The sequence below is a fragment of the Thalassophryne amazonica genome, chromosome 16, assembly GCF_902500255.1.
Source record: "Thalassophryne amazonica chromosome 16, fThaAma1.1, whole genome shotgun sequence".
Classification (NCBI taxonomy): Eukaryota; Metazoa; Chordata; class Actinopteri; order Batrachoidiformes; family Batrachoididae; genus Thalassophryne; species Thalassophryne amazonica.
This window is the reverse complement of record NC_047118.1, coordinates 40,945,908-40,957,982: the sequence shown is the minus strand read 5'-3', so window position 1 is coordinate 40,957,982 and position 12,075 is coordinate 40,945,908. Positions and strand designations below refer to the sequence as shown.

General features: G+C 41.2%; 1 protein-coding gene across 1 annotated transcript; it reads right to left on the bottom strand.

The window, feature by feature from the left end:
• Window positions 1-294: 294 nt before the first annotated feature.
• LOC117528325 lies at window positions 295-6,553 on the bottom strand. Its single transcript, XM_034190940.1, has 3 exons — window positions 5,938-6,553; window positions 5,423-5,818; window positions 295-5,283 (listed from the first exon to the last, which is right to left on the bottom strand). The coding sequence occupies exons 1-3, from the start codon at window positions 6,421-6,423 to the stop codon at window positions 1,381-1,383; spliced, it is 4,785 nt and encodes a 1,594-aa protein (XP_034046831.1). The 5' UTR covers window positions 6,424-6,553; the 3' UTR covers window positions 295-1,380.
• Window positions 6,554-12,075: the final 5,522 nt, after the last annotated feature.

Here is a 12,075-nt window from a genome sequence, read left to right as displayed (position 1 = left end):
ACTCATAATTAATAATAGAGCATTTGCGATCAGCAGTTACACATTTCAACATCATATTTTGCTGGCATTGCTTGTTCTTTGTAATAATAATAATAATAAAATCACTTCACCTGAAAAGGATTGTATGGATCAACACGCTATAAAACAAGAATTCAAAGCAAATTTAAAGCCACAGAATGTATGATTTAGTGACATCTAGTGGTGAGATTGCAGTTTAAATTAAACTATCGCTTGTCATGATTTTGTTTCCCTTCATTTTTTTTTTCCACTTCTTTGGCAGAAGTGAAAAAAGTGTCTTGTGATAAGCAATATATATGATCCTCTGTGTAAAAAAAATGAGGGGGTCTCAAAAAGCCTGCATGAGCAACAAGTAGACTGTTTATAGATGAGAAACCAGTGATGTTTTTTGTTTCCTTCAGTTGTCCTGCAGTACTACAAAATAAACAAACAAACAAACAAACAAAACAAGCAAAAAAACAGAAATAGTATGTGCCTTTAGGGCTACCGTATCAACATGGCAGCCTCCATGATGAGGGCAGTTCCCATGTAAATATGAAGGGCTCATTCTAAGTGTATGAAAGCATACTGATTAGTTGTTGCAGGTATTTATACACTAATGAACAGATGGTTATGAATGCTATATTCTGTTTTTGCTAGTAAACACCGCTAAATCCGCCACACTGTAGCTTTAAGTTCTATCTTTACTATTCATTTTGCAGTCATAATATATAATGTACCACAATACTAACGACTGCAAACGCAGAAACATATCATCATCATCCAAAAGGAAAAGACACATACAAATGCAAACAAAGCGTCCACTTGTCAATGAAGTGCAAAAAAGATCTGAAACACGTTTATCTGAAAGTGATTTTCACAATCCGGTTGACAAATAATGTTACAACTTAAATAAGCTGTTGAACATCAGTTTTCTTACATCAGTAATATCTGTAAAAAAAAAAAGTCAGAAAAACAGGCTCTTAGAAAGTTCTGATCAATTTAGAAACAAACAACAAAAGTATCATTATTACGACAAATTTGAATTGTTTATGTGAGTTTGTATGTAAAAGTGTTTTAAAAGCAAGTGTCGCTCATTTAAAGAAGTAATCATTTCCTGTAGCCTCAAATAAAGTCATATTATTATTAAGAGTTTAACCCCACCTACCCCAAAGACAAAGTGATATCAACAAAATGATAAGAAAAGCATTAGTTTAACATAAGACATATTGTATATTTTATAACTTCAATGTGATAGTATAAATTAACTGCTTTTTGATGATGTTCTGTGATTATGTCGAATGCTTGCTCTGCCATGACATTTCCAAACTCGGGACTACCATATCACATCTCAGGGCCTGAAAATCTGTAGAATATTAAAGATTAGGGCATGTACTTTGTTCCCTTCATCCTGGGTATGATATGCATATCTCTGACGTCGTCATGCTGAAGGAGCCAACACAAGTAGCGTTCCGTCCCCATGCCCCATCCACTGCTGAGGACTGGTTTCAACTGGCGCATGGTAATGTACCATTTGTAAGACTGCTCTGGCACTGCATGATGCCTGAGGGCCTCCTGTACCATCTCAGGGGTGGAATGGCGTTCACCAAGGCCCACAGTTTCCCCTAAACCCAGTAACAGGTCAGCAGCTTTGGCTTTGTTCTGGCCTGAGCCCTCCACATATGCCTGGTAGAATGGAACTGACAGATGATCCATTTCAGTCAACCAAACAGCACCACCGTATTTCTCTATCAAGATCTGCTCTCCTTTGCGAGTTAGCTTTCTACCAAATTGGGGCTGGCTGTCTTGCACCCACTCTACACAGTCAGCAGAGGGCATCATGGGAATAGCCTGGTCTAGAGGTACTCTTGGTAATGGGGTTCCGCTCTTCAGCTTATTCAGCATGTCTGTTGCATGTGCAAGGGTCCCAGCAGTGTTGAGGATTATGTCAGAGTGTTTCTTCAACATGGTCTTGGTGAGATGGGCCAAATATTGCTCTGTTATGTGAATGGCATCATTCATGTCACCCAGCAGTTCACACTCCACATGGAAGAACTGGTTCAAATGTGTTGAATCTGGATCTTCACCTCGAAAGCTGGTAGATATGTAATAGGTCCCTGCCAGGTTATCTTGGAAACGAAGCAAGTACTCGAGCACAAATTGCATTGAGTCAGCCAAATAGATGTCTTGGCCCAGCAGGTGAACAGAAACTGGTTCTGAATCAGATCCCAAGCCCATTGGAGATGAGATGGTGTCTGTGGTGAGAGGGGTCAGTGCATAGGCATACTGACAGGACTTCTGGAAATATTCCACCGTGCTGTGGAAAAGCGTATTTTGAATCTGGAACAGATTGCAATACCACTGGCTCTTGATAGCAATTGCGGAGTGAGACTGAGGGTGTTCCCAGGAACGAGGAGGCTTGATCTGGGTGCATTTTAAGTGCATCTCTTTAAGAGCCTCAGGGTCAGCAGCAGGTCCATCCAATGACGATACATATCCAGGGTAGCTATGGAAGCATTTTAGTTGCAATTTAGCAGGTTTAGTTTCATCTTGCGAAGGTATCAGTGGAAACAACTTGGCGTGAGCATAGTCAATCTCAAAGCCCTCAAAGATCAGTGCAACACCTTGAGCTTTCATTGCCTCTTCCAAGAGTCGAGCAACTTTATAAGTGGCTAAGATTAGGGCTGTGTAGTCAGCTTCCGCCAGTCTGAAGATGTCACTAGGTAGTGGTTTGCGAGGCACCACAATAGTTACTCCAGGGGTGTTTGGGTAAGGTGTTAGAAAGGCAACATGTTCACCATCTTCCCACACTCTCCACTGTTTCTGCTCTCCACGTACAATGCGGCTAAACAGGTTATCGTGGGAAGGGTTTCCATAAAAGTCAAAACAAGATGGCGCATTTGGTGTTGGCAACTGATTTCTAATTTGAGCTTGAACCTGGGCCAGTGCATCATCATCCCAACATGGGCCATTCCTTGAGGTGCAGTACCCAAGATTATAAGACTGAAATTCCTCTTCTTCAGCAAGATGGGGTTGCCATTCAGAGCCAACACCATGGAGTGGGAGAAGTCTGATTTGTGCTGGTTGATCAGAAGTTGGATGAAAAACCAAGGCACAACGCTGCACTCCCAGTCGCTCGCATAGTAAGCTTGACACATCCCTTGCTCCATGTAGCATGGCCACAAACTCTGGTATAGCCAACTGGAAAATGCTGGTTTTGCAGCTAAGTGTTTTTTGCATCAAAATTGTTGACCCAGGGGTCCAGGGATTGGAATGCAGGAAAGCAACCAGTTTATCTGTCTCCCAAATCACATCAGAGAAGGTCTTCATGGGCCTGCTGACTTCGACTTGTGCAATACCATTGATCATTGAGGCTACAAACATTGCACCAGCATTAGTTTCAATGACTGCTTCACCTTTAGTGTCCACAGCAATGATTCCTGCACAAAACCCTTTTAGGTTTTCATTCATCAGTTCTCTGCATGCCTGCCTCAGGGTGTATCCCTTGTGATGATAGAGACTGGCTATTTTCTGAGCAACAGTGTGTCTCAGAAATACATCTCCATCACCAGAGCAAGTAACAGCCAACATATCATCAGCATATATTCCAGCGCCTACTACTGCTGTATCACCAACTCGCCCTTTCAGTTTCCCAACTAACCCACCCGTGGATGAAGCAGCAGCCAACCGATTGCATTGATCCAGGGCTACAGCTCCAACTGTTTGAGGGTGATTCATTTTTGGGGTATTTCCACCACTGGCATTTTCTTTAAACTGTCTGTGGCGTATGTCAGTGTAGAAATATTCTGGGCCTACAAACTTCTCCTTGTCCACCACTTGCAGAAACTCCTGAGCTCCATCTCCTACAATGAGTGAATGTGAACTATGCTCCATGACACATCTGGCTGCTTTTATTGGATTCTTCACCCTTTCAACACAAGCAACAGATCCTGACCTCATTGTGCTGCCATCAACAAGAGTTGCTTCCATTTCATTTTTGCCATCTTTGTTGAATACTGAGCCTTTACCAGCATTGAAGAGAAAGCAATCCTCCAGAGCCTGCACTGACCGTTGCACTGCATCTAGACTACTGCCACCTTGTTGAAGTACTTGGGATCCCAGTGTTAAAGCTGTTTGCAGAGAAAACTCAATAACACCAATCACGTAGGTGTTCAGCATCATTTCCTCACCAGCACCACCATGGATTACGAGAGTATAGTTTGGACTGGCATAAGGAGTAGCATGAACAGCGGCTTTGCCTTTGCTTTGGGGATCTCTACACTGTTGCAAACTTCCATTCACTTCCCCCGGTTGACCCTGCTGAAGTAGACACTGTAGGCCTCCCATCTGGCATGCAATTGCATATTTTAGAGCTACGAGCATCACTAACTTCAAGTTTACCTTCAATCTTTCTTGAAGTTTTCCCAGTGATTGAGCAAAAATCCCTTTTCCATTAAGTACAATGCCAACTTTGTCTGCCTTCCCAAGGTAGGCTACAGCCAATTGGTCTTGAGCATAGACATTGCCTACCCCACACTCCACACCTTCCATCAAATTTGTGCCTGTGAGGTACACAGATGGACATCCAAAGGGGTCCAGGAACTTTTTTAGTGGATTACCAGGTGGTAGAGATTGGCGCAGAGCAGCTATATGGGGGCCAATGGCCTGGCCAATTTTGGTGTTCCTGATGAGGTTCTTATGCTCTAAAAATGCTACATGGAACAAGCGCATGATGTCAGTGGAAGACTGGAATGCGTTGTCTGAGCCAGTGGATGATTTCAAAGCTCCTACAAACTTGCGGGAATGAATGGTGAGTGAGTATGTAGGATCACAGCGACCATGCTTGTAGTGCCGCATATGGGTGGGCGTGACAAGAATATGGCTGGCAGCAGAGTCCCCAAGAGTCTGCATCAGAGAAGCTTGCAAGGAGAAGTTGATCCAAGCATCATACAGTCCTCTTTGGCTTTGGAGAGTGGAAAACACATCAGAATAAGACGACACAGTGAAAGTCAGGACTGAGTGTGATGCTTTTAACTCTGGGCTTAACTTCATAATGTCGATTTCTTGCAAGGGAAATGCTAACGAAACAGGATGAATATAAATGGAATTGTTTGTTGTGACAGGCACATTTGCATTTATTATGCCATTATGAAGCAGGTTTAGATCAACTGTCTCAGACAGGCAATGTATACGATCAGTAACAAGAGCTGCAACCATCCCGTCCACGGCACTGTGCTCAAACATGATTCCAGCTGTGCTGTCTGCGAACACCACCAGATTCACCACCTGTCAATAAATAAATCAAAATAGTGTTATAATTAGCACAATTTTTCAGAGGTACCTACATATGTGTGAGGGCTAGCTTATGAATGTGGTTTGTCATGTTTGCTTGTTTGTTTTTTAAAGCTATCTAGATCTCTAATACCTTGTCGTAGTGTCTTAGACAGGATCCTCCTCCTCCAAGCATTATTGCATTGAGGGTATCAGCGAGCTCAGTGGGAGCATTCTGCTCCTCCAGACAAAGTGTTAGTACAGCACTCTCCATTATGCCCAGTGATGCTGCTGCAACTCCTCCGTGATTGAGGATCTGTTCTCTGATTCCAGCCCAAGTTTTGCGCTCAAGGGCTGACAGGCTGCAAATAGCAGAGGGATCATTCTGGGTTCCTGCTTTGGGTTGGTTCATCACCTGAGCCAAGACGTTATAGATATCAATGAGTGGTCGAGCTGAAACTGGTCCATCATTGCTGGGATGCTGCAGTATGTCAATGGGGAACACTCCTGCAGCACAGGTGATGATGGCATGGAGGCTATGTGGGTAGACCTGAAAATGACAATGTAATGTTAATACTTATTAAATGAATATGTTAGGGTGGGTTATCAGGAAAGAAGGTCTGAAAGATTGATTCTGACAGTGCAAGTCAGTCCTCCCAAAAACCTCACCTTGATATCATCTTGATGTTTGCCAGGAATCCGACTGGCAGCAAACAGTTCAGACTGCTGAGTGCGCTCCAGTGGAACTTCACCCTCCAACAACTTGGGTTCAGTGTACAGTTTTGCTGCTGCCCAGAGGAGAGCAGCTGCCCTCTCCAGCTGGGTACATGTCTTTACCTTGGATGGAGGTAAAACAACAGGGAGCGCGGTGGAAGTGGGCAGCGGATCAGCACAAGCCAACAGACTGCCCTTGAACTGTTGAGTCACCCAATTCTCTTGACTGACAACACGAGATTCAAATTTGCGTTGGGCATCTTCAAGGAGTTTCCGCTGCTGTTCTAGTGTAATTTTGAACTCGTGATAAAGGTCAGGGGTCAGTATGAGCTGAAGGACACGGGCTAGTTCTTGCAAGGTGACATCCAGCTCTGGAATAGGATAGTCAGGAAGCTCCATTTTGATGATAGGCCTGGGGAAGAGAATGCCACAAAGAAACATGCAATCAGCACTGGTGGCTTCTACTGACTTTATAGCACTTTAGTAGAGTTTATGTGCATCACAGATTTGCATAAAATGCCAACACCAATCAACAGGCTTCAGCACTGAACTAAAAACTGGCATCACAGTCCACCCCTAGTATTTGTCTTGTTTCCTTTGTGTTAGGTTTTTGTACTGTAGTAGAGGATTTTCGGATGCACAGATCCCAGAGGTGAAAATCCCCAAATTCTATGACTAAAAGTTCTTCTACATATTTGTTCCATCCACCCACTAAACCAGCTTATTCTAATGAGTTCACCTCTTCAGGTGCGTAGACGAGCTTATCAGTGAAATCACCTGTTTTAGGTGCAATTAGACTTTTACTTTTCAGTTGGACTTTTACTCCCTTAAGGCAGGGTTTTCCACCTCTGGCTCTTCCTTTCTTTTAGTAATCAGTTGTACTTGAGTTCTGCCTTGTTGTTTTGTGGTCGCTCTTTCTTTCACTCTTTCTGTTCTCTGTCTCCCTCTGCTGTCCTTTGGTTTCCCACAACTTGAGTTTCTTATTCAATTAAGCACCTGCCCTCAATTAGTTCATCACCTCAAGGTATCTTAGTTCCTACCTTGTTCCTTTTGTTTTGCTGGATTATTGTGGTATGTTCTGTTTTCTCTGTACTCTTTAAAACTTAAAACATTCTTATTTTTACATTCTGTTGCTTGTGTACAAGCTCCCTGTGACAACCGACAGTTGAAGTTCATAGATATTAGCATTCATTTCAAAGGGATCATATGGTTTTCTTCACAATTTTTGCATTTGCTTTTTGTGTAACCCAGCCTGAATGTTTCGTCAAATGGCTCACTCCATCCAAATAAAAAAAAAAAAACCTATAACATCAATCAATCAATCAATCAATCAATTTTTTTATATAGTGCCAAATCACAACAAACAGTTGCCCCAAGGCGCTTTATATTGTAAGGCAAGGCCATACAATAATTATGTAAAACCCCAACGGTCAAAACGGCCCCCTGTGAGCAAGCACTTGGCTACAGTGGGAAGGAAAAACTCCCTTTTAACAGGAAGAAACCTCCAGCAGAACCAGGCTCAGGGAGGGGCAGTCTTCTGCTGGGACTGGTTGGGGCTGAGGGAGAGAACCAGGAAAAAGACATGCTGTGGAGGGGAGCAGAGATCGATCACTAATGATTAAATGCAGAGTGGTGCATACAGAGCAAAAAGAGAAAGAAACAGTGCATCATGGGAACCCCCCAGCAGTCTACGTCTATAGCAGCATAACTAAGGGATGGTTCAGGGTCACCTGATCCAGCCCTAACTATAAGCTTTAGCAAAAAGGAAAGTTTTAAGCCTAATCTTAAAAGTAGAGAGGGTGTCTGTCTCCCTGATCTGAATTGGGAGCTGGTTCCACAGGAGAGGAGCCTGAAAGCTGAAGGCTCTGCCTCCCATTCTACTCTTACAAACCCTAGGAACTACAAGTAAGCCTGCAGTCTGAGAGCGAAGGCCAAGTCTGGGAGAGTGCACTGGTACTATGTGTCCCCACATTTAGATGTATTTATATATATATATATATATATATATATATATATATATATATATATATATATATATATATATATATATATATATATATATATATATCATTCTCTGAATTCTATCACAAACAAAGTTCATTATATTATATTATATTGGCCCACGGGTGAACCACGGGTGATTGGGAGGAGTTCCGGGTTATCCGAGTGTGAGCAGCGTGAGAAGAGGCAAAAGAAACTTTGAAAACTTATTTATATAATTTTTTTTCTTCGGAATCGGACTAAACAGACAATGGCTATGGATAAAAATACAACGTAAAAAAAAGGATATTGGACCTCGGACTTATGTAAAACAGTAACTTTCAGCGCAGTTTGGGACCGGGGCTAGCGGTTAGCCACGCTGCTACCAGGTGAGGTACCGAGCAGGGTAAACAGCCGAAGACGAAATCACTACAAAATGGGACCAAAGAAAAGCTCGGTGGTGGAGGATAAAAAGGCGCTTGCGTTAGTGTCACTGGATGTAGCGGACATAAAGAATAAGCAGGACAAGATACTCAAGCTAGTGGAGGAAGTCGCGCGACTACGAGCCTTATAAGAGGACAAGGACAAGAGGATCGAGGCTCTCGAGAAGAGAGTTGAGGACTTGGAGCAGTACTCAAGGATTAACGATGTGGTTGTGACTAGTTTAAAGATTAAACCCCGGTCATATGCCCACGCAGTGGCCGCGGGCAGTGATCTCGAACCTGGCGTGATGGAGGAGAGCCCTGCGGAAAAACAGGCGTCCAGTGACATTGATTTGGACGTAAATTGTCTTGAAGCTTGTCACCCTCTCCCTACGAAGAAAGGCGCTCCTCCTGTGCTTATCATGAAGTTTCTCAACAGAAAGGATAAGGTCACATTGTTGAGGCAAGGGAGAAAATTGAAAGGTACAAATGTTTATTTGAATGATTACTTGACAAAAACAAATGCAGACATTGCTAAAAAAAAAAAAAAAGCCAGATACTTAAGGAAAACAAACAAAATTCAGAATACATGGGTCAGGAATTGTAAAGTCTTCATTAAACTGAATGGGTCTCCTGAAGTAGCTAAGGTGCTGGTTATTAAGGACATAAAAGAGCTGGAAAAATATGAAATATGAGTCAATAATGTATGGAGACATAAAAAAGTAAAAAAAAAAAAAAAACTAGTTCTACTTCACAAATCATTGAATCAAAACCCATAATCTCTACTTCAGGAGATGAAATAATACAACGGAGGATAATAAACCAGGAATTATTGGAATTAAATGCAACTGAGTACACCGAACATAAGATAATGGATTTGGAAAACGAAATAGACCTGGATAATATGTTTTTTTCGACTGATACCGTTCATTGCAACTACTATACGGAACAGGATTACAATAATACAGTTAAAACAGAAGGTAAATGATCAATTATCCACTTTAACAGCAGAAGTATGTACACAAACTTTAACAGTATCAAAGAATTTCTTCAGCAGTTTACAAAACCCTTTAGTATAATAACAATTTCAGAAACGTGGTTCAATGCGCAAAAAGGAATATGTTGGATGGTTATGATCTAAACTACATCAACAGAGTGAATAAAAGAGGTGGAGGTGTTGCTATATATATGCGGAAAAATATTAAATTTAAGGTAATAGAAAGTATGATGTTAACAATAAAAGATGTGTTAGAATGTATATCAATAGAAATTTATAATGGAAACAAGAAAAACATTATTATAAGTTGTTTATATAGGGCGCCAGGCTCAAATATGACTACATTTACAAACTGGGTGGACAGAATGTTTTCATCAATAAATAACAAAAAAAATATTTATATGTGGAGATTATAACATTGATTTAATAAACCCCAATAGGCACACATCAACTGACGAATTTATAAACACAATGTACAGCATGAGCTTATACCCAGTTATCACCAGGCCAAGCAGAATTACATTGAATAGTGCAACTCTAATAGATAACATCTTCACAAACAACATAGAAACTAAAAATATAAGTGGTTTATTGATTTGTGACATAACTGACCATCTTCCTGTGTTCACTGTGTATGACTCCAATTGTAATTTTCAGGTAAAACCCCAATACTCTGTATTTAAACAAGTAAGAACCCACAAAGCAATAGATCACCTCAATAATGACTTAACAAAACAGGACTGGTGCACTCTGTATAGGGAGAATGATGTGGATTGTGCCTTCAATAAATTTTTAGACATTTTCAATTCATTATATGAGATAAACTGTCCAATACGCCAAGTCAACAAAAACAGTACTGTTGCCAAAAGTTCATGGTTAACAAAAGGTCTACAAAATGCTTGTAAAAAGAAGAATACATTATACAGACAATTTGTTAGACTAAGGACAAAAGAATCTGAACATAGATATAAATTATATAAAAACAAACTAACTAATATAATCAGAGCCTGTTGTGTGGGCTGCTGAAGAGGAGGTACTGCTGGCCCACCACCACTAGAGGGCGCCCTGCCTGGAGTGCAGGCTCCAGGCACCGGAGGGCGCTGCCGCCTTACGGGAGCAGCCAGGATGACAGCTGTCACCCATCACTGGAGACAGCTGATCCCAATCAATAAGGAGGTATATCAGCAGGACGGCATCTCCACCTCATTTGCCGAGATATCGCCTTACCAAAGAGGTAACGAACTCAGCCAGTTGTATTATTCTGAGAATTAATACTGTGTTGCTTGTGCTTAGGTCAGCTGAAGACCGTATTGGACGAAGTAGGATAAGTACTCACATTCCAATCCTACAGTACTATTTTGAGTAGAGGTGGAGGTGGTGTTTCCACCCTCCGTGTTGCTGGGTGCAGCCGCATCCACACCTGACTGTTTCTGTTTCCTGCCAGCAGTACCGGATCCGACGAGCGGAGGCAGTGGCCACCTGGGAATTCGGGACTTGGCGGCTCCAGTATTCCCGGGGTTCGGTGGCAGAGGAAATCAGGTTGGTTCCGGTTCGACTTGGACAGACGTCTCCTATCGTCGAGCCTGCCCACACGACACCGTTATAATTAGATTCAATCTCCCTATTGTAATCGGTTGTATTTGTTGTGCCTTTTTCACGACAGTAAAAACAGTGTTATTTGATTCCTCCATTGTCCGTTCATTTGCGCCCCCTGTTGTGGGTCCGTGTTCCTACACTTTCACAACAGAGCCAGCAAGAAATTATATTATACCAATCTATTAAATAATAATAAAAATGACACCAAGAGAATCTGGGAAATTCTTAACACTATAATCAAAAATAAGGTAAGAGATCATTCTTATCCACATTATTTTATTGATAAGAACAAGGACATCTATAATATGTATAACATAGTTAATGGTTTTAATAAATTCTTTGTTAATATTGGACCTGACTTGGCAGCAAAAATTCCCGATGGTTGTAACAAGGAGCAGGAATCACTCATAAAAATCAATCCAAACACGTTTCTCTCCAGTGTTAGTGAAGCCGAAATAATAGATATTGTTAATAAATGTAAAAATAAAAAAACAACTGACTGTTATGACATAGATATGAAGCTAGTAAAAACAATAATCAAAAGCATATCAAAACCCCTGACTCATATATGTAACTTGTCATTTCAATCTGGGACATTCCCGATCAAAATGAAGATGGCAAAAGTTATTCCACTATACAAAAATGGAAATAAACATATCTTCACAAACTACAGACCGGTCTCTCTGCTTCCACAATTTTCCAAAATTTTAGAAAAGCTTTTTAACAACAGGTTAGGATCCTTTATAGAAAAATATAACATAATTAACGAATGTCAATATGGGTTTAGGTCTGGTAGGTCAACTTCACTTGCAATAATTGAAGCAATAGAAGAGATTACAAACACCTTAGATAGTAAAAACTATATAGTTGGAATATTCATTGATTTAAAGAAAGCGTTTGACACACTTAATCACTCAATTCTACTCAATAAATTGGAAAGATATGGTATCAGGGGAGTGGCTTGGAACTGGATTCAAAGCTATTTAACAGAGAGACATCAGTTTGTGCAGATGGGTGCATTTAAATCTGGGTGTTTGGGCATCCCTTGTGGGGTCCCACAGGGATCCATACTGGGTCCACATTTTTTTAATATTTATA

Bases quoted from the DNA above. Each gene is read 5' to 3' on its own strand.
- LOC117528325 (XM_034190940.1), bottom strand. From the start codon at position 6,423: ATGTTTCTTTGTGGCATTCTCTTCCCCAGGCCTATCATCAAAATGGAG. The intron at 5,819-5,937 runs GTGAGGTTTTTG...TGTCATTTTCAG, and splicing joins AACATCAAGATGATATCAAG to GTCTACCCACATAGCCTCCA. The intron at 5,284-5,422 runs GTATTAGAGATC...ATTTATTGACAG, and splicing joins GTCTAAGACACTACGACAAG to GTGGTGAATCTGGTGGTGTT.